General features: G+C 42.0%; 2 protein-coding genes across 2 annotated transcripts; both read right to left on the bottom strand.

Moving 5' to 3' along the window:
- Positions 1–1,886: 1,886 nt before the first annotated feature.
- On the bottom strand, positions 1,887–6,763 carry cd40lg (CD40 ligand). The gene is made up of 5 exons (XM_061236672.1): positions 6,491–6,763; positions 5,203–5,346; positions 4,690–4,717; positions 4,141–4,215; positions 1,887–3,497 (listed from the first exon to the last, which is right to left on the bottom strand). Exons 1-5 carry the CDS (start codon positions 6,665–6,667, stop codon positions 3,127–3,129), a joined length of 795 nt encoding a protein of 264 aa, XP_061092656.1. The 5' UTR covers positions 6,668–6,763; the 3' UTR covers positions 1,887–3,126.
- Positions 6,764–10,772: 4,009 nt separating this feature from the next.
- On the bottom strand, positions 10,773–21,869 carry LOC133124533 (opsin-3-like). The gene is made up of 4 exons (XM_061235815.1): positions 21,467–21,869; positions 18,116–18,444; positions 13,210–13,443; positions 10,773–11,252 (listed from the first exon to the last, which is right to left on the bottom strand). Exons 1-4 carry the CDS (start codon positions 21,843–21,845, stop codon positions 11,028–11,030), a joined length of 1,167 nt encoding a protein of 388 aa, XP_061091799.1. The 5' UTR covers positions 21,846–21,869; the 3' UTR covers positions 10,773–11,027.
- Positions 21,870–22,398: the final 529 nt, after the last annotated feature.

Raw genomic sequence — 22,398 nt, 5'->3', positions numbered from 1 at the left:
GCATTTTGGAGTTCTTTAAATGAGCAGAGGCTGACCTCATTCAATACAGGAGCAATATTAATACGGACAACCTTTGTGTACCGTGGACACGTGTTTCAAGGAGAACAAAGAAACTAAGATGGAGGGAGGTTTGAAACTAGCTGAAGCTAGTGAGGAAACTATGGCGCCTAAAGTTACCAAACAGATCGAGGATAACCTTATGGTTATCAGTGTGTATCGAGATCAGTAATGCCGTGCTGTGAGCGGTTAGTAATTAAAATAGACCACAGCAAGATCCGATCTATGCGTGATTTATATTAAATCTAACACAGCGTGGAGGATGGCTTGGAGCCAACCAATGAACATTCAGTTACAGGAGTCACAGTTGATTTTAGCGGGGTCATCCCTATGTTCCCACAGCCCTATGTTCCCACATTTCTAAGATTTTTCAAAATTAAATGTTTATTATTGATCGTGTAAACTGAACTTTATATATTTAGATGTCAAAATAGTCCTCAAAGGACATAAAAGGCACATAAAAGGTTGAAAAGTACTGATGTAGAGCCCTTTCCAGTTTTAAGTGAACTGCATAAATAGTGTATTTTTTTTTTTCTTATTTCGCTTGTTTGCTTGTTCATTAAAAACTTATAGATAATTGAACGTGTACTGTGTCTAAATTGCACAAACATACACTGGATTGCTTCAGGTCCCATGCAAGCAGCCTGCTGAGTGTGAAGTCAACTGAACATAGAGCTGTGGGAACATAGGGCTGTGGGAACATAGAGCTGTGGGAACATAGACACGCTCCCGAGTTTAGCTAGCGATATTCCCAGTTACAACCTTACTTGAGTCCCTCTGTTTGATTCCTCGTTCTGGTTTCCAGGGCTGGAGGAAAGTTGTGGTATGAAAGGGGAATGCGCTCTCCCTTCCTCCAGTTCCAAAGCACACAGCATTGTCCTCGTCGCAGGTCGCTTGCCTCGTGGGACTTACAGGGTTTGCTGTGCAGGCTCTGTCGCTTCGGTGCGTGGCTCGTCTCAGACTCCTTGGAACCCCGCACTCGTGTATGCTCCGGACTACAAGATCCGAACATTTTTTCTTTCCACATATTTGCCGTGCCGTTGTTGTCGTAGATAATCAGGTGATCAGGGGCATCCTTTCAATTTACTGCATTTATGCTTCTCTGCTGTTATTGTTGTGGTGGTGGTGGTCTGCTTTTATTGTGGTGCTGAAGATTAGTTTTCGGTGGCCTAGATTTGCCTACTGAGGGGAACCGCACTACATTTTCCTTTTCTAGACTGAAAGCAATGTGAATCTTCAAGATTGGGGGGACGTTCTATATCCTTTCCCAGAAGCAAAGGTGAGTCACTATCTGTAAATTCGGCCAACTTTCCATCTTTACACACACTACCGGTGAATACGCATTGCCATTTGGCCAAGAATCTGGTCAGTCAATCAGGGTGAGTGGCAGGAAATTGTAATAATGTTTCCTGCCTCCTGAGTTGACAGCCACCCAATGGACTGCACCACGTGGCCTCCCCAGAATTAATTTGCTTTGAGTGTTAGTGGAAATAATGTTTATTTTTAAAATGTCTGTAATTTGCAGGAATTATGCAGTTGCTAAAGACTAAGGCATTCTTAGTCATATTTAACACAGGGCACACATAGCTGCAGTAAAATCACTGAGAGGATAGTTTGAGGCAGTGCTACAAAACGTGAGTTGATTCTGTCCGTAGGTGGGCATGAGTTGATTCATTCAGGAGGTGGGTATGAGTAGTCTCTATACAACCTAGAATGTGGGGGCATTGTGGGACTCTGAGACCTTTGTCATTTTTCTTCAGTGGAAGAGGTTACTGATGGATAAGATCTTCATTATGTTACTTATAATGCCAAAGCACATAGTATAAATATGAAGTAATCGTATAAATTTAATTTCCAGTATACATTAGATTGGTAAATGAACACAACAAACATAACACACATATACACTTATTTGAACTAATTTTAAATAGAAGGTATAAGTGATAATCAGCCATCTGTTACAGTACAATACATTTAAGAAAAATAAATTATTCAAGCAACAAAAAATACAAAATATGAATATCAACACTACTTAATTTAAAATCCCTCACATAATCACAGATATTCACAATATAACAAACATTTTCAGATATTGTGCTCATTTTGGCCTTTAGCCTCTGCTTAAAAAAAAAAATATAGCTTTAAATATGTGTAAATACTGGAAATTGAAAGATGGAATGTGCTAGATCAAATGACTGAATTTCCAACCCAAGCACCCATAATGTATATATATATATATGTGTGTGTGTGTGTGTGTGTGTGTGTGTGTGCAGGGGGTGTTGGAAAGTAACTGTGGCTCCAGCCAGTATGCACAGTAACATTACATTCAATGTATGGTGAGAGGATCTACCACTGAAAGAAAAGGCAAAAATGTCCAATATCACAGTGGAATCACAGATACTGCGTTAAGTTTCTCAGCTAATCAGCCTACAGTAAGTGGGTGTGGTGTTGTTGCTAGCAATCTTGTGTGCGAATGCAACACTCGTTATTTTGGAAGTTTTTACAATTGATGAAATATGTGAAATACTGTACTGTATGTGTCTTCAATTTATAGTTATGACACTGTGGGTTGCACTTGCAGGTTCCAGGTTCAATTGTCATTTAATTCCTGACAAAGGTACCTGCTACAGTGAATAACCATCAAAATGGTTACAAATGGATGCTAATGCCCCATGGTTTTCCCTGGGAGAAATTGAAATACAGCACTTGGACTATGCAGCATAAAGCTGGATTGTAGTGCAATTAGAAGAAGAGATATATAAGATTGAAAAAGAAGTTAAATATAAGAAAAAGCAGTCTTATTAGGACACCTCCTCAATAGGTTTCCATGTTTGTCTCGTTTCTCACATGCCACGTTGGCATACATCCTCATCTATATTAAAGGCCATATAATAGGCCAACCCTTGGACTCTCTGCTCATCATCCTCATCGTAGTGGGGAAAGTTCACTGCATTTTCGCCAGAAACCGTGTCTGTGTGTCTGCAGGGCAGGTCTCCCTCTGCGTCAGCGGCCAGCGACACTCTAATAGGGGGATTTGTTTGGATTATTGTCTTTTTTTTGCGACTGTATTCACAGCATGAATAATCCAAAAGTGGTGGAGCTCTTCTCTAAACTTATGGTGTTCTCGTCTGTCACGTTGAGGTACAGCTGCTCGTCCTTCTTCAGCCTGAACACCCCCCCCTGGAAGGACGTGAACTGCGTGTTCTGACTCTTCAAGGTGGCGAAGGCCCTGAGTAAGACCTTCTCCTCCGTCTGTCCTCCAGAGCTGTGGCTGCTCACTATGCTCTGGGCGAGGGGAGCCTTTGGGTGCATCTTGCTGAAGGTCACCTGGGAGTAGATGTAGTAATTCCCAGGTTCGATAATCTGCAAGGCGCCAGCCGTGGAAAGGTAGGTCACCCTTTTCAGCAGAGACAGGTTGCTGTTCCACTTCAGGATTTTGGCTGAGGAGAGATGGTGATGATCATGTTAGACATGGAATGGGTAAGCATTTGCACCTGCGTTGTTCTCTTAACTTTCCACTGGCAATTAAAGGCAAGCAAAGAATGAATTGGTAAAATGAGCGATCATCAAAAACGAAGTATTGAATTGTGTGCAGCATATTTATTTACCGATGCTTGGCGGATGTCCCTGCTGTAAAATCCTGTTATGCCAGCTTGACCAGCTGGGAGCTGGTCTGAACTGGTCAACCAGCCAAACAATGTCAAGCTGGGAGCTGGTCTGAACTGGTCAACCAGCTAAACCATGTCAAGCTGGGAGCTGTCTGATCTGGTCAACCAGCTAAACCATGTCAAGTTGGGAGCTGTCCGATCTGGTCAACCAGCTATACCATGTCAAGCTGGGAGCTGTCTGATCTGGTCAACCAGCTAAACCATGTCAAGTTGGGAGCTGTCCGATCTGGTCAACCAGCTAAACCATGTCAAGTTGGGAGCTGGTCTGAACAGACAGAACCTAGCTTCAGCAGTTCTTTCAGTTATTTTTTTATAAAAATACTTTAACACTAGAGACACCAGCACAATTCCTGCAAATGACTAACAAGTTTAAACAAGGGTTGGTGTGCAGGCACAGAGAGAGAAGGGTACTCACAAAGCGGGGGTTGTGCTACCATGTGGGCCACCGCTAAAGAGTCATGGAAGGGCACCCAACCAGAGAGCATGGCCCCTGAAACAGAGAAGAGGCGGCCTCGTTAGTGTGGTGTTCAGAGGCAGCCTCGTTAGTGTGGTGTTCAGAGGCAGCCTCGTTAGTGTGGTGTTCAGAGGCAATCTCGTTAGTGTGCTGTTCAGAGGCGTCCTCGTTTGTGTGGTACTCAGAGGCAGCCTCGTTAGTGTGATGCTCAGACGCAGCCTCGTTAGTGTGATGCTCAGAGGCAGCCTCGTTAGTGTGATGCTCAGAGGCAGCCTCGTTAGTGTGATGCTCAGAGGCAGTCTCATTAGTGCAAATACTGCACTCTAAATCAGCTGACATTGAGCTAAGCAATATCAAAGTTTAACTAAAGTTTTGACTAAAACTAGATTTAGAGGGGGTATTATTTGAAATGGCCTGTGACAATATCAATGGGTATGTTTCCGTACTACAGCATCAGCAGCAGATGCAGGTAGATTTATAAAATGATGTATGAAGTAAATCATGGCATACCTTTTTCTCCAGTTGCAGTTTGTGATATCTACAAAGGAGAAACAGAGGGGAAAGACAGTATTAACACCATCCTGTACCTGCATTAGCAGTGTGATTGCTTTTATTTGCACCTCCAAATGAATCAACTATAAATTGTAAAATTTATCTGATAAATAAAGTAAAAATCTGATCGTTTCTGCTTGGAATGTTGGCCTGTTGTTTGTTCAATATTGCACTAATGAGGCACGTTTTAATCCTCTTGAACATGTTTGGTTACAGCACCTGAAGCATAGTGCCTAAGGGACACGGATGGGATAAACAAGCTGTTGGGCCCTTGAGCAAAGCCCTTAACCCCAGGGGGCATTGTCCCCTGCTTTGCCTTATCAACTGTAAGTCACTGTGGATACAAGTGTCAGCTAAATAACAAAGTATTGTTATTATTATTATTATTATTATTATTATTATTATTATTATTGTTGTTATTATTACAATTATTATCATAAAAAAGGAGATCTCCCATAGAATGACCTCTACCTTTGACATCACAGCCATGAATTCCTGTAAGACCTGCTTGCAGTCCAGCAGTGAATTTGAGTCCAGACTTTCATCATTACACTCTCGTAGTCTTCTGAGCACTACGATGTCATCAATGTTCTTATTCAGGAATTCGTTCTGCATCTTCACAGAGAGAAATATAAGGATAAAGTTTGTGTTAAGAGATGCTTTAATGCACACATGCTTTCATTGTTCTTTATATACTACATGCATCAACACATATACAGTAATTACTATTTACTGTAGGCCTGCACTAAACCATCACTAAACATTTTCTTGAATTGAATTGGAATTTACACCTGTTGCCTGGCAAAGTACACATTTCACTAAATCTACACTAAATATCTTCATGCTCTTGAGAGAAAGATGCATGATCTATTTGTTTAGGCAATGTGAGAAGATTTAGCTTTTATTTCTGTTAAAAGCACACTTCCTCAGAAAACCACAGAAGCCAAGATGCAGGTGATAGTGGGGTTTGAGTTACACATTTCTTTTTTCTAGTTAAAAGTGCTTTTTTTCCCTGCTGGTTTGAGATGCTGGTGTGTTTAACAGCCGCACAGTAAAACGATAAGACACTCACAGTGTGAAGAGTGACCGTCCTCTCACTGCAAGGCATAGGTGCCACTCTAGCTTTCTGCTGACTGTGACTTACTATACTTTTTTATTATTAATTATTTGCATTGGTTCATTGAACTGCCTGTATTTAAATCTGTGATTGGTTCTGCAGCCACATAACGCTGAACAAATATGAAATCAGTGGAGTTCAGAATGTCACAAGCATATACCACAGAATGCACTTTTATGCCTGCAATTTCCACAGTCAGATCTGATGAAGGCCAGATTAGACAAATCATCTGGCTGTAAAAGTTTCCTATAAAGTTTGTATTGTCTTACAAGCAAGTGTCACTTTAATTTTTACCCACATGCAGTTCCATGTTAATCTAACACCTCAGGTTGGTCATTTGAGCACCAAGTACCATATAGTACCAAAACATTAAAAGTTCCTGTAATAGCAGTGGTATTCACTCTTGTCCTTAAATAGGTGCTCTGGATGGGTACGTTTTCCATGGTGTAAAGCAATTTATTGCTTAATCAAAGCAAATCCTTACACTCACCTCACCTGGTTTCTTAGAGTCTTAGTAGACTGACTCCAAGGGAAGAGACTGACTAGCACTAGTTTTCTCCGGAGCCAGTCCCCCCTGCACTGCTGCCTGAGCTACGCTGAGCCTGATTATCCCAATGGGAGCTTGTAAACTTAGGGCCTTACCAAGGCGTTCTTCCTGAACAGGTAGACAAATCCTCCAAACGTCAACACCATCTGAAGCAGCAAGATGACCAAGAAGAGCCAGACGGGCAGGTTGGTGCGGCCCGGAGCCGGCTGGGGCACGCCGTGGCGAGGTGGAATCGGCGGCGGAGGCAGGCTGGTGTGGTAGGTGTTAATCATGGTGGTAAGAGCAAGCGCGACAGAGAGATAAGGGAACGAGTGGCTTCCTTAGCACCTCGCGTACTTCTGAAGAGCCTCGCTCGCTTGGCAGCGAGAGCAGTGTCGATGTCAGAGGGAGGGGAAACTCTGATGTATGTGTGCGCCTCCACTCCTCTGTTCCGTATCCAGCCGCTGCTGCACCTCCCCACGTGTACCCTGACTTTCCGCCCCACGTCACGGTGTTCCACCTTCTCCAAACACTGGGTTTGTCTGGGGTGCCCTATGGGGGCCTACCTGAGAAACGGGCCTCTGTCTGAACAGAACGCATACAGGAGCCTAATGACACAAAAATCCAGAATCTACAATCCAGAGGCAGAAACCATGATCTAGAATCCAGGATCCATGTGATGACTTAGTTCACAAGTTCACCCATATGGTAAAGAATGATGGGATTCCAACTGGAACCTATTACATGTCAATAAGAGTTCATTAGTCACTATGGGCGGCATCCCATGTACACTCATAGGCCAATATGGCACCGCATGAGACATCACAGGGCACCTATGTCTACCCAAGAGATCTACCATGAGTACAATTTATGTACCACTGATAACTGATGTAACACTAACTTACAAAAAGTTAAATTGTATGATTTTGTGTTAAATATTTCAAAACTCTTTATTGGTTGAAAATAGTATTGTTTGCACTGATACAATAATGGCAACATAAAATCTATGCCATGAAAATTCTATGAATGACCTATGGGAGTAGAACAGACTAGAACACACATGGGGTGTGTCACATTTTGGAATGGTGAAAATTGGTCAAATTCTTTAATGGTTTTCATAGTTCCTCTCAATGAATGTCCACTGATCACTGTCCACAACCGCTGTTTTCAAGGCAAAGGGTGGTCACACCAAATATTGATTTGATTTAGATTTTTATTCTGTTTATTCACTTCTTCTGTTCATGCATTTTGTTAATTGATAAAATTAACTAAATTAATTAAAAACTATTAACATTTCTATTTTTGAAAGCATTCTTATTTTACAGCATTTTTTCACACCTGATTAAAACCTTTGCACAGTACTGTACATAAGCCTCACAGATGACAGCCACCCCCGTCAGAATTTTGTCTGTTAATCAAACTGTCCCCACACCTTTTCAGTAAGAATGCTCTGGAATGCACGTTGAGAAAGTTCACCATACAGTCCTTAGAGCGCGAGAAGTCGCAGGACGTTTTGGGTTGTCCCGAGACAAGAATATATGGTTTCTGTTTTGAGTCAAAGAGGTGGGTTTCATTTTTGTAGGTGTATTTTGAGGTGCAGAGGCAGCATGGAGGCCGTGTGGTGACATGTGTGAGTGGAGACAAGCCCTGAAAATCAGCCTGAATTATTTATGGTGTGAAAATGAATCACTCTGTGCTTCCTGTTGACCTTTATAATAAGAAGTTTGATGCATTTAATAAGACGGGTTTGCTCATTTGTTCTTAGTGATACGTGCATTATAACAACGTTGTGAAGACATATGGAGTGCAGTGCACTTTCTTTGCTGTACAGTGGGTGTAATGAACTGCAGCTACTGATTCTCTTTCATATGTGATTGCCTTTGATGTCTCGAAATGTCTCGTCAAAGAGGATGTCTAATCACTGATTAATCTCCATATGCAAAACCCCAGATAATTCTGCCCTGCCGGCAAATGCATGACAACATGTCTCTCACTCAATACCACAACACGTTTTTCTGTTATTGTGTTAACACTGAATAACAGCCATCATCATGAGACAGGCAGTGAATCAGTTGTCTTCCAAAGAAATTTAAAACAGCATTGCACTTTGGCTGGTCCGTCTTGGCCAGCAGCGAGTGTGTGTATCTCTCCATGTACCGATCAGTGATACGTAATGACTAGTGGAAGCAGCAGTACTCATGCACTAAATTAATTACTGCCTAAGCCTGACAGATGTAGCGTCCCTGCTGAGTTTCATTTAGCAGTTGTGATTTGACCACCCATTGCAGTCTGTACAAAGTTAAAATGTATCTTCAAATTTGGATGTGGAAATCTGATCTTTTCTAAAAATGTAAAACAAATTCATGAAATAAATAAGCACTATCATGTACAGTATTTAACCAATGCATTACATTACATTATTGGCAATGCAGGGTTAAGGGCCTTGCTCAAGGGCCCACCGGCTGTGCGGATCTTATTGTGGCTACACCGGGATTTGAACCATCAACCTTTAGGGTCCCAATCATGGGCCTTAACCACTATGCTACAGGCTGCCGAAACTACAATGCAGAAACTAGAGAAGTCACACATTCATCGTGTGGTTCAAATGTGCTAGAAAAGTGGTCTCAAACTGTTCACAGGCTCTTACCAGTTTAGAGGAAGAATGACTGTTTATGAGATGACATCGTTAAAGACAAACTGATTACCTAAATGTTATGTTGGATAACATTTTTAACCTATCACGACACTGGATGTATGCCGAGCATATAGAAAGCACCCGCATTATTTAACGGGGGTAATGCCAGCGACGAATAAGAAATTACCGTCCAGTTTTTTGTTTGTTTGTTTGTTTGTTTTTTCTCTGGTGAATTTCCAATTCTGTGATTTTTAATTATACATTGAATCGATATCAATCTGGTTTTACACCCGGACACCGCACCACCTGTGCTGTGTCATTTGTAATGAATAAAATAGCAAATGCACTCGACAGGAAACATAATTGCATAGTTTTGTTTATAAAATTGTCTAAAGGGTTTGAGACCACCAAAACTTATCAAATAGATTGAACACCATTGGGTGTGAAGACAATGCATGTATGGTTTTACTCTTTCAATGTGATCCCTGGTCTCAGTAGGACACCCTGCTTAAATGAAGGTTAAATAAAAAAATAAAAAAACATGAGGCAGGAAAGACAAATAATGTTCTTGTGGTTTGTTTATTTATTGGTTTATTTGGTCACTGTCTGGACATACGTCCCATTCACTGATTTGTATTCATTGCTTAGGAACTTCTGAACAGTACGTCCGAAATACATGGTCCGCATTTGGAATAGCCTAATTGTCGTTTGTGTAATTGTGACTCTTCACGTATCGCGTGAACCGTGGATTTTCCGCGAAGGCGCGGGACTGTGTCATCTGTGCGTATGACTCAGACAGTCCGCCACAATGGGAAGCAGATCTAAGTTGGTGCGCGAAGGTAGCGCCAGAAGTGCCGCTATTTTGTCAACGCACGCGGGAAGAAAATTACGGTGCAAACCGGTGACATGTAGGAGGAAATGTTTTTAGTACAATGTTTGTCACAGGGTATTGGAGGTTCTATCAAACAGTATAAAACACTAGGAAATACTCACGCAGTTCCACCAATGTCCTATGGTAAAATTAGCCACCAATAATGGAAACTACTACTATTTATAAAATGGTGTGTAAGGTCAAATTAAAAAGTTTGTTGTTTGTAATATACATATTGTAATGTAATAACCAGCAGCTCCCCCTACTGGCAGTATTAAGAATGTCAAATGTGTATGAGTCACCAACACCATGGGACTGGGGATTAGAAACACACATCTCTTTATAAATACCTGCTTGTGACTTAATTAAACCATGCATTATCAAGCAGTCTCTAAAATAAGTAAGGAAGAAAAATCTCATTTAGATTTAAATTAAACTGGATATACATAGCTTCCACAGCCACACTGTTTGGCCTCTTGTTATGCAATAATTTGTTGCAGACTCCAGAGATGTCTCATTGGCACTTGCACTGTGATTTAAGGATGCAGATGTGTGTGTGTGTGTGTGTGTGTGTGTGTGTGTGTGTGTGCACGTGTTTGATGTAGAAGGGAATGTATTTACTGTGCTGTACCTAAATATTGTATAACATTGTTCAACTTCTTGTGGTTCTCTTGTTTTAATTTATTTTATTGCCATTGCTTATTTTATTATTTTATTACTTTCATGAATATATCTTATTTATTATGACTTACTTGTGCATATTGTCATTTTACTCACAGTAAAGCACTTTGTGCTCCATCCTTTAAAGGTGTCAAGTAAATAAAATAAAGTTGTTGTTACGTAAGACACACACTGTCTTTCAAATATTATGAAGAATGGATAATACAGTGGCAATGGTGGATCAATTTATGGCCGGAGAGTGGAAGACTAATACACTGTATGAAGATGTAAAAATGTCATAAATGCCACACATTGGACTGGAACACGAGCATCGGGTCTATCCACGGGCGTGTGCAACGTGACCAGGCTGTGAAGCTGGGAATCTTCCTGATGTCCAAGGCAGCGTTCCAGAGTCACGCTGCCACTCCCCAGAGCCTACCGTCAGAGAGGGGGGCCTCCAGCCTAAGTCTGGGGCACGCCCTGCACCTCAGGGCGCGTAGTGCACCACCAGGATCATGGTGCGACACTCCTGCCGTATCTGAGAGGAGGCTGGGGCCCTAGTGTCAGGAAGGGCCACGGGCTTCGCAGGATGGAGGTGGACGCTGTCGGGGTGCTGATGATCCTCCGCCCGGCTGCTTTGCTGGGTGTTGAACGTGTGGCTGGACTGGGGGTCCGTCTGGCACTTCACAAAGGCCACGAAACACCTGTAAAACTGGCAGTCCGCAAAATAAAAGAGCTTCAGCCTCGTTTTTGTCAACGGCATTTATTTATTCATCCATTCATTATTCACTTCTTTACTTGTTTTTTCAACAATTAAAAAACAAACAAGCAGCCACAAATCAAAGTAATAGTATACATGAGGCATGATGACGATCAGTAGGGGGAAACACATTAAAGCAGTGACTCCCAACCCTGCTCATCGAACAGCTATATATCCAATTGAGCTGCTGATTAGTAGAATCTGATGCACTAAGTTAGGGTTGGAGAGAAAACCTACAGGATGATAGATCTTCAGGAACAGGGTTGGGAACACCTGCATTAAGGCAGTGGTTCCCAAACTCGGTCCTGGAGTACCCCTGTGTATGCTGGTTTTTACTCCATCCACAATTCCAATCATGCTCTTAATTTTCCTTAATTAGGTTTTCATGTTTTGAGGGATTACCCTCTAAAACCACTTTTTGACAGATATGCATGCCATAAAGAATAAAATTACCATGTTCATGGCAATTATTCATATTTCATATTTCATAGTTCATATTTCTGGCATAACGTTTTTTAAGGTAAATAGTCAATTTCGAGATGGAAAGAACCCAATTAAGAAAGAGTAACAGCTTGTTGGAATTATTCAATTGCAATTCGGGTTGGAGCAAAAACCAGCATACACAGAGGATCGAGTTTGGGAATCACTGGTTTAGAGTGCTATTTGCACAGTATTTTTGCCATGCATAATAACAAACACACCTTCAAATACGACAGGGGCAAGCGCTCTTAGGGGGCATGACCAGCTGAAGTATACACTAGCACAGGGCCAATCCATTTCAGGATTTTGCACCAACTTCTGGTCTTAATTATTTCATTGACTCAATTATATCTTATCTGAAATGTATGTGAGTACCAGCTACAGCTGCAGACTGCAAATGTATCCGAATGATTTTACTGTGCTCAAGTACAGGCTTGAACCAGGGTAATTGATATAGCTGTCAGCAAATTAATAGCAAGGCAATTAATTGGAACAAAAACCAGTACGCAGACCGGCCCTCGAGAACTCAAGCATTAAATGTAGCAATAGGTACATTAATTGGGGGCGATGAATCACGTACAGCCTTGAGCAAGAGGTCATTTTATATTACATGTAGAGCATTAGCCATAACTCCATAAGTGCTCCTTCAGTTTAAGTAAAATGTTATACAGTCAGGAGCATTTTGTCAGATTTCAGTATGTGGTAGCTTTTTCAGCTAATGGTATTATTAATTAGAAAAAAATTGTATCAAACCCCTCCATCTGCAACAAGAGCATGTTCCAACAAAAGCTGTTGGAATACTGCAATATTTCCTTGGCATCTGCATTTGCAATGTTATTCCGGTTTTCTGTGCGGATATAACAAAGCCTGCTTTTTATATACTGCCAATTTCTAAATGTATACAGCTGGACATTTCACTGAAATAATTACATTTCTGAGCACCAAGTGGTGCATCGCAGCTGAGCCCAACCTGGCACTTGAACCGGACTACTCATAACGACCCTAGGCCCCTAACCCCACCACACCAGGCTGTTTGCACTCTACAGAATGTCATGGTTCACTTTTTGTTGGAAACCATTTAGCATTGACTTCTTGCATAATTGCATAATTGCATAATTTAGAGCGTATCAATCTGGCCATAAATACTGGGTACTCTTTGTTGTTGTCCATATTCAATCTAATCACATTTCAAATTCTGGCTTTTTTTGGCATTTTGAAAACAACAATCTTGTATGGTATGTAATAAGGACAAAAAAAAATTGTTTTTTTTTACACTGGTTCTCACACACTACTCTATATATGCTGAAACAAAATGACAAAGAACAGACACTCCGCTTCAGTGAAATCCATAAGCCCAGTGCCTGACAGGAGGGGGACCCACACTCATCACACAAGTTCAGCAGGAATATCGCTCCCCCTAGTGGCTCACCTGTTTGTTCAGGAGCACGTAAATGATGGGATTGAACACAGTGCTGCTCTTGGCCAGGATGGAGGGCACAATGCTGGCCACGGGGTTAATGAGGCCCACCCTTCCGAAGGTGGCCACCAGTGCCACCACCCCGTAGGGCATCCAGCACAGCAGGTAGCAGGTTACCATGGACACCACCATGAGCAGGATGTGGTTCTCCCGCCTCTGTGCAGACGTCAGGTTGATCTTAACCACCTGGGGGGGGGGGGGGGGGGGGTTAATGCACATTTGTTCACGTAAAAGCAATTAGTGAAATGAGTTGGCTCTGCCCTTGGGTGGAAGGAACACATGACCCCTGGACTTTCCAGCTCTGTCTGCCTTATAAAGCTCTACAGTAAACTACAGAACTACGGTAAACTACGTAAACCTGTGGCTGAGGAAGTATAGTAAAGGAGCTTTTGATTGGAAATATTGAGACATTGACGCAGAAATGTGGTTTGAATTGAAGTGTTATATTAATGCAGATCAGGACAGAGTGTATCTGCTGTTCTATAAAAATCAATTCTGTAATTCAGAATAAAATACATAGCTTAGTATTGCTAGAGTCAGGTCCATAAATATTGGGACATCGACACAATTCTCCTCTTTTTGGCTCTATACACCACCACAATGGATTTGAAATGAAATGAACAAGATATGCTTTAACTGCAGACTTTCAGCTTTAACTTGAATTACAACAGTTTCTATACGTGCCTCCCACTAAGGGACCAAAAGTAATGGGACAATTGGCTGCTCAGCTGTTCCATGGCCAGGTGTGTGTTATTCCCTCATTATCTCATTTACAAGGAGCAGATAGAAGGTCTAGAGTTCATTTCAAGTGTGCTATTTGCATTTGGAATCTGTTGCTGTCAACTCTCAATATGAGATTCCAAAGAGCTGTCACTATCAGTGAAGCAAGCCATCATTAGGCTGAAAAATCAAAACAAACCCATCAGTGAGATAGCAAAAACATTAGGTGTGGCCAAATCAACTGTTTGGAACATTCTTAAAAAGAAAGGACGCACCGGTGAGCTCAGCAACACCAAAAGACCCGGAAGACCACGGAAAACAACTGTGGTGGATGACAGAAGAATTCTTTCCCTGGTGAAGAAAAACCCCTTCACAACAGTTGGCCAGATCAAGAACACTCTCCAGGAGGTAGGTGTATGTGTGTCAAAGTCAACAATCAAGAGAAGACTTCACCAGAGTGAATACAGAGGGTTCACCACAAGATGTAAACCATTGGTGAGCCTCAAAAACAGGAAGACCAGATTAGAGTTTGCCAAACAACATCTAAAAAAGCCTTTACAGTTCTGGAACAACATCCTATGGACAGATGAGACAAAGATCAACTTGTACCAGAATGATGGGAAGAGAAGAGTATGGAGAAGGAAAGGAACTGCTCATGATCCAAAACATACCACCTCATCAGTGAAGCATGGTGGTGGTAGTGTCATGGCGTGGGCATGTATGGCTGCCAATGGAACTGGTTCCCTTGTATTTATTGATGATGTGACTGCTGACAAAAGCTGCAGGGTGAATTCTGAAGTGTTTCGGGCAATATTATCTGTTCATATTCAGCCAAATGCTTCAGAACTTATTGGACGGCGCTTCACAGTGCAAATGGACAATGACCCGAAGCATACTGTGAAAGCAACTAAAGAGTTTTTTAAGGCAAAGAAGTGGAATGTTATGCAATGGCCAAGTCAATCACCTGACCTGAATCCGATTGAACATGCATTTCACTTGCTGAAGACAAAACTGAAGGGAAAATGCCCCAAGAAGAAGCAGGAACTGAAGACAGTTGCAGTAGAGGCCTGGCAGAGCATCAACAGGGATGAAACCCAGCGTCTGGCGATGTCTATGCATTCCAGACTTCAGGCTGTAATTGACTGCAAAGGATTAAAAGTGAAAGTGAAATTTCAAGAATTAAAAAGTGAAAGTTTGATTTATGATTGTTAGTTTGTCCCATTACTTTTGGTCCCTTAAAAAGTGGGAGGTACATATAGAAACTGTTGTAATTCCTACACCGTTCACCTGGTTGTAACTACCCTCAAATTAAAGCTGAAAGTCTGCAGTTAAAGCACATTTTGTTTGTTTAATTTCAAATCCATTGTGGTGGTGTATAGAGCCAAAAAGATGAGAATTGTGTCGATGTCCCAATATTTATGGACCTGACTGTATGTATGTCTATATTAGCACACGGCTTTTCTTATTTTTATTTTTTAAACAATATTCTTTGAATATATTGATGTGGCTGGGATCCTTCTAAATATTTTTTTATCAATAAGTTTTTACATTTTATAAATAATTTCTGCACTGAATTCCAGCAGCTGTTTTTTCCCCTCAGTATTATTATTATAAATAATTAAGAAAGAAGTATGTGTCTGAAATACAGACATACCAAATCCTATTTGGTTCCATAATAAACATGCGGTATATCATATACATTTACATACCTGGCCTGAATAGCTTTGTGGGTGTATACTTGTTGTAGAGTGGCATTTCATTCTGAGATAGCTGTTGCAGTAATCACTGTAGATCTATGATGACAATGATGGGTCTATAAATGTCATTATATGATCTACATTCACAAGGATGCCACAGGCTGGTGTGTTTTTAGACCCTTCCATTGACCTGGTTTCACAGTCGGGTAATCTCTTTCGGCGAAAAAAGCCTCCGGACTCGGGGCCAGAAAGAAGCCACTTTGCCACCGTAATCGAATATAAATCCCTAGTGCCACATTTGAACAGAGAAATCCTGGAAGAATTGAACTGTGTTGCACAACAGGTTGTCGCCAATAGTAACAGACAGGCCTCAGATTCTAAAAATACCAACAAGAGCTCCTTCGCAAACTGGGGGCTGGCAAACGCAGTTCCTTTCCCGCCAATTGTGGCGGTAATTGCATGATCCCCCGCTCAAATGGGAGGTTATGTAATGTCTCTTCAGCAGGGATGAGTCACACATTGACCTCTCGACTGCCAGCTAACCTGAATCCCCAATGCACCGTCGTCTTAAGGGTGGGGGGGGACTCAAGACAAATCAATAGGAAATTGCTCTCTGAAAGCTTGGCTCTGTCATCCTTAAATAGAAATGAAAATAGCAGATCTAACTTTAAGTGGGGTTGCGCTGTGATATCTATCTCCCACCGCTGGAGCCGTGGGCTGTTATACAGAGGACTAAAGGAGAAAATAGAGCATGGGCCTCATTATCACGCTTTTACAGTTGTGCAGGTGAGGATCTTCCATGGGGTCCCTACATTATAACATAATGATGAGACACGTATGTGGTATTGTTGGTGTTTGGCAGTGTTTTTGTTGAGATACTATTTTAGTCCTTGGGCCAAACCATTTTTCGGTACCATCTGGGTGGGCAAATTCTAGATGTGATTTTTTTAGTCCTATACATCCCTAGATTATGTTTTGATATGATAGACCTTTTGGTTTGGCAGCTTATTAGTGGTTATCACCTCCTAAAGGTATGGACTGCTTTCGTTCAAAACCGGAGTTTTGCCAAAAAAAGTCCCCTGCCATATTTTGCCCCCCTTCGCATGATTCGCTTGTAGGTCGGGCTGTGGGGGTGCTAGAGACATGAGCCTGCAGTTTTTGTTATGCGCCTGAGTCTCCTGAACACGTAGAGACCAACCCCGAGTCGATCAGAGCTTCCTACGCTGAGCTACCGCACAATACCTCCGGAAAACCGCAAAAATTAGGCATTCACCGGTAGGGGGTAGGTGCGGGAAAAGTGACCATAGCTCGGCCTAGGAAGGTCTGATCGACTCAGGGTTGGTCTCTACGTGTTCAGGAGACTCAGGCGCATAACAAACACTGCAGGCTCATGTCTCTAGCACCCCCACAGCCCGACCTACAAGCGAATCATGCGAAGGGGGGCAAAATATGGCAGGGGACTTTTTTTGGCAAAACTCCGGTTTTGAACGAAAGCAGTCCATACCTTTAGGAGGTGATAACCACTAATAAGCTGCCAAACCAAAAGGTCTATCATATCAAAACATAATCTAGGGATGTATAGGACTAAAAAAATCACATCTAGAATTTGCCCACCCAGATGGTACCAAATCGTCCAATTTTGGGGTTTGGCCCAAGGACTATTTAGGTGGTTTCACAAATTTGAGAAGGAAACTTATTTTTCAACAATCCACTCAATTCCAAGGTTGTGAATTTGTCTTGCTTTTTTAAGTTCTCTAGAGTGATAGTTTATTGACTATTGAGTTTTAGAGAAGAAGAAAAGGGTGTTTGATGTTGACAGAGGGGCCAATATTGAAAAGCTCTGAGATTGATTTTTCATAGGCTTCCCCTAGACAGGGATCAGATATGCATTTGAAATATTTATTTGAAATACATGTTGCCTCCATTTCCTTCTCTCAAAAAGAATGAATAATTGGATTTACTTTAAAAATTCTGGACAGTGGTTGCATTCAACATTCTGAAGTATACTGTACATACATGACTTCAGCAGTTGATTAAAATTACTTTTTTAATGGCGGCACGGATGGTGCAGTGGGTAGCACTGCCACCTCACAGCAAGGAGGTCCTGGGTTAGAATCCCGGTCAGCCGGGGCCTCGGGAGTTTGCATGTTCTCCCCGTGTTCGCGTGGGTTTCCTCCGGGTACAACAGTTTCCTCCCACAGTCCAAAGACATGCAAGTTAGGCTGGAGAGTCTAAATTGCCTGTGGGTATGAGTGTGCGAGTGAATGGTGTGTGTGCCCTGCGATGGACTGGCGACCTGTCCATGGTGTATTCCTACCTTTTGCCTAATGTGTGCTAGGATAGGCTCCAGCCCCCCTGCGAATAAGCGGGTTAAGACAATGGATGGATGGACTTTTTTAATGTTGGCGGGGAACATTCCAGCAGCCGGAGAGGGCACTTACCCCCCGGACAGCCAGGAGGATCCTACTGTAGCAGAACACCATGAGCAGCAGTGGCAGCAGCAGGCAGAACACAAACAGGCAGACCACATACGAGACGCTGCTCGCCGAACGCTGATGCCACTGCACCGAGCAGGACGTGCCCGCCCCCTCCGGCCCATAGCCACTCCAGCCCAGGAAGGGGGGCACTGTCCACAGGAGGGAGTAGAGCCAGGAGCCCCCCACGCACAGCCAGGCCTTCCTGTAGTCCGAGACGTCCGCCTTGGTGCAGCGCAGCACCGTGGCGTACCGCTCGTAAGAGAGCATGGACAGGGACACCAGGGACACGATGCCTGGGGAAGACCAGGAAGACCAGGGAGGGGAGGAATATGAGGGAGGGGAGAGAGCTCAGGGGAAAGAGTGCTACGGTTAATTTTGGCGAGCGTATTGTTTGGCCTACGACTGTATGACAGCCTCATAATCCTGAGCTGGTTCTAACTGACATTTTTGACAGAAATGAGTTAATGCAATAAATATGTTGTTTATTGTATAGGGCACTACATATTTGTGCGAAGTTTTATCCAAAAAAACTATTTAAATGTATGAAAAAATGCAAAATTTATAAGATCGTTTTTACTTGGAGCCAATTTACTTTGGAATCTTTAAAGCTTTAAAACTACTCAGAACACAGATAGAACCTTCTAATTTTCAAATAGAGCCAAAAGAACAGAAATTGTACCACTGTCCGAATACTTATGGACTGCAATGTATATTACAGATATGCTGTAAGCTATAATCAATAAAAAAAGAGGTGACTGGTAAAAGTAAATAGCAGATCAGTGTTTATGGAAGTGTTGTCCTTGTGATGTAACTTGTACATACAGGACAAGCAAACAAGCATGTCTAGTGATTTCTGTCAAGTAAAAATCGTGGAAAGATCAATAGTTTAATGATTAATGAAAAATACAAACCTTTAAGCAGCAGTGACCGGATGCACACATACTGTATGTGATAGTGTGTCACCCATACAACAAACAGGTCATAAAATTTATAGTTAGCTCCTTTCCTTCCCGATTCCCCTCCAAATGTCCTTATCATTTCTCATGAAAGGAATAAAATTACAACTGTAAGGCTACCTTACAATCGAGACTGCTGGTTGAAGCACTAAATTACCTCATCAAAGGTTTAAATTTAAAGTAGAAAATGATTGCACCCCTCTTTCAGCCCTTTAAGTTAAAAACAGGTGCATATGTCAAAGGGATTTAATTCAGCTAACCACATTCACAAAAGACCAGCACTCACATTTGTAATGACTGTTCTTTAGATGCTATCTATAGCCGACAATTGACGAACATGTTGAATTATAACTCATAAAGCTCTGGCCCTAAGTGTATGTTTACGGAATATTATCTCATGAATCCCACTGTAGCATTGCCATGGCAATCCTTTTCATCTTTCAATAAAAATACCACTGGGTACCTTCTTGCATAGTTACACATTTACAAGGCCAACTGAGCTCCTTTCTTCTGCAGATACAAGAGGATACGTCCACCCCAATCCATTCAAAATTAGTTTCAAGTTCTAGAACAGGTGTCGAATCTTGTCTGAAAAGGGGTGCAGATTGTTTTAGCTCAGCACTACAACACCTGATAATACCATGATTTGTAAATTAGTTGAATTAGGGGTCCTTGTCCTGGGCTAAAACAAAAACCTGCACCCACACTGGCCCCTTTCTGGACACCCCTGTTCATAATTCCAGCCATCTTTTCTACAAACAATTTTTTGTGTGAATATAAAACAACACATTTCAGAGTAACAGCAGTGTGCGCACTGTATTTCCTTATATCCAGTATTCAGACTACCACATACCACAGCATAACATTTTCAGAGAAGTTTAAAATAAAAGCTAAATTGTGACCTGCTACAAACGTCACTGCATTTTTTAGCAACCAAGCAGAATGCTCCGCTAAATAACAGCCAATCATACATTTAATCCACTCAATTATCAAGAACACATTTCTAGTACTGGGCTGAACCTCCCTTTTCCTGAATTCATTGTGGCATGGATTCAACAAGATACTGGAAACATTCCTCAGAAATTATTTCATGTTGACAAGAAAGCATCATGCAGTTGTGGTCGATTTGTTCACTGAACATTCATGCTGTGAAATATCTTGTTCCACCGCATCCCACACCTGAGATCTGGTGACTGTGGAGGCCATTGGAGCTTGAGATGACATTTGCTTTGTGACATGGCCGGTTATCATGCTGGAAATAGCTATCAGGAGATGGGTGGACAGTGGCCATAATAGAGGAATCCATATGGTCTGGGCCTTTCAGAATATGCTGAATTTGTAAAGTGGTTGCATTCCAATATGTGTGCCAAGAAAACATTCCCCAAACCATTCCATTACCTCCACCACCAGCCTGAACCATTAACACAGGGCAGGATGCATCTATGGATTCATGCTGTTTACACCAAAGTCTGACTCTTCCATCTGCATGCCACAGGAGAAAGACCATCAATATTTTTCCGAACTTCAACTGTTTAGTTTGAGTGAGCACATTGTAGCCTCAGTTTCCTGATCTTTACTGACAGGAGGGGAACCCAGCGTAGTCTTCTGCTGCTGTAGCCAATCCACTACAAGGCTCGACGTGTTGTGTGTCAAGAGAGATGCTGTTCTACAAACCGCGGTTGTAAGGCATTTATTTGATCTCATGTCCCCTTCCTGTCTGCATGCTTTAATGCATATAGTTGCTGCCACATTATTGGCTGATTAGATATTTGCAGTGATGAGCTGGTGTACAGGCGTACCTAAAAAGTGTTCACTCTATCAAATTCCTGTTAAATTATATACTCCTTTATACCACTTTGAAGACGTTCGTGATATAGTTCTTCATGCTGAATAGATTCAAATACTTTTTGAAATCAATTAAGCAGGCAAACATATTTTTTTTGTTTCGAGGGTGCGTTCAGAATGCTACTGAATAAACTTATTACTGTTTAAGAGATTACTGTTTCAAAAATATTCACCGTCACTAATCACGTGTAGTCCTATTGCTTCCAGAGAGGATATAATATTGTAAGAGTAATTAGAGTACATCTCATCTGTCTACACATTTGTACTCTGGAGGTTTCCACAATGGAATAATGATGCATAACGCAGATGAACGATTGAGTTCCGTAAGTGTTGCTTAATATGTTACCGTAATTACCACCTTAATTCGTAAAACAGAAATGGCATCAAAATACGATAAGCCAAGCATCAAACATTTCTCTTGTCGTACACTGACTGGTTGAGCACAATACATGTTATAATAATGGCACTTTATTAAATAACGACATAAAATAGCTTTCGATTTATGAAAACTTACCGAAAAGTGCGTTGGCGAAGCCGTACCACTTGCATCCGTAGTGTCCTATGAGCCACCGTCCTTGGAGGCTCGCGGCGAAGCTGAATGGTGTGCCGAATATGCACACGAGCATGTCGCTCACGCTGATGTTCAACAGAATCAGGTTTATGGGTGTCCTGAGCGACTGAAACTTCGCGAAAATTAAGAGAACGAGGAGATTGTTCAGGACTCCAAGAATGAAGATGACTCCAAGGAATATTGCCACCACCGTGTGGCCAGTCCTACTCAGACCAGGTGGGTGCTGTGGCACCACGGGTTCTAGGAGGCTGATATTTGTGCTGAAGTTTAAAAGGGTGCTGTCACTAGTGCTGAAATTCACATTCCAGCGGTGGATAACCATGGCAGCCCCTGGACGACTCGCAACTAGGACCCGCATACGAGGGAGACGTCCCTACACTCGAAACGCAGCCAAAAGCGGAGAAGCAAAACGAACAGTCATTCGCTCACTTGCATTTAAGTTCTCCTTCAAGGTATGGCCATATCTTACGAGTTTATTTATTCTAAAATTTTCGGGAAAAAAAGGACGTACTACATTTGAACCCCAAAGGAAGACAACGGAGCTGGTCGATCTCCGATCGCGGCCTACTTTTAGACTAACTTCATGTTTTAAAACTCCTTTATCTTATGAATCATTTAATGTGGGAGGGGCTCGTTAAAGCCCGAGCGAACCGCAATTACATATGATATGACATATGGCAGCTGCTGTGATTGCGTTTGCCTTTGTGGCTGATTTCTAAGCAGTTTTAGATTATCCCGATACTATATAAAACTCTTTCTCTCTCTCCCTCCCCCACTCTCTCTTTCTCTCTTCCTTGCTCCCTCACTTCCACTCTTTTTATTCTCTTTGTCTGTCTCTCACACACGTGCACGCACACTTCAATTAGCAAGACAAG

Source organism: Conger conger, chromosome 3 (assembly GCF_963514075.1).
Source record: "Conger conger chromosome 3, fConCon1.1, whole genome shotgun sequence".
Classification (NCBI taxonomy): Eukaryota; Metazoa; Chordata; class Actinopteri; order Anguilliformes; family Congridae; genus Conger; species Conger conger.
This window is presented reverse-complemented; position numbering and strand designations above follow the sequence as displayed.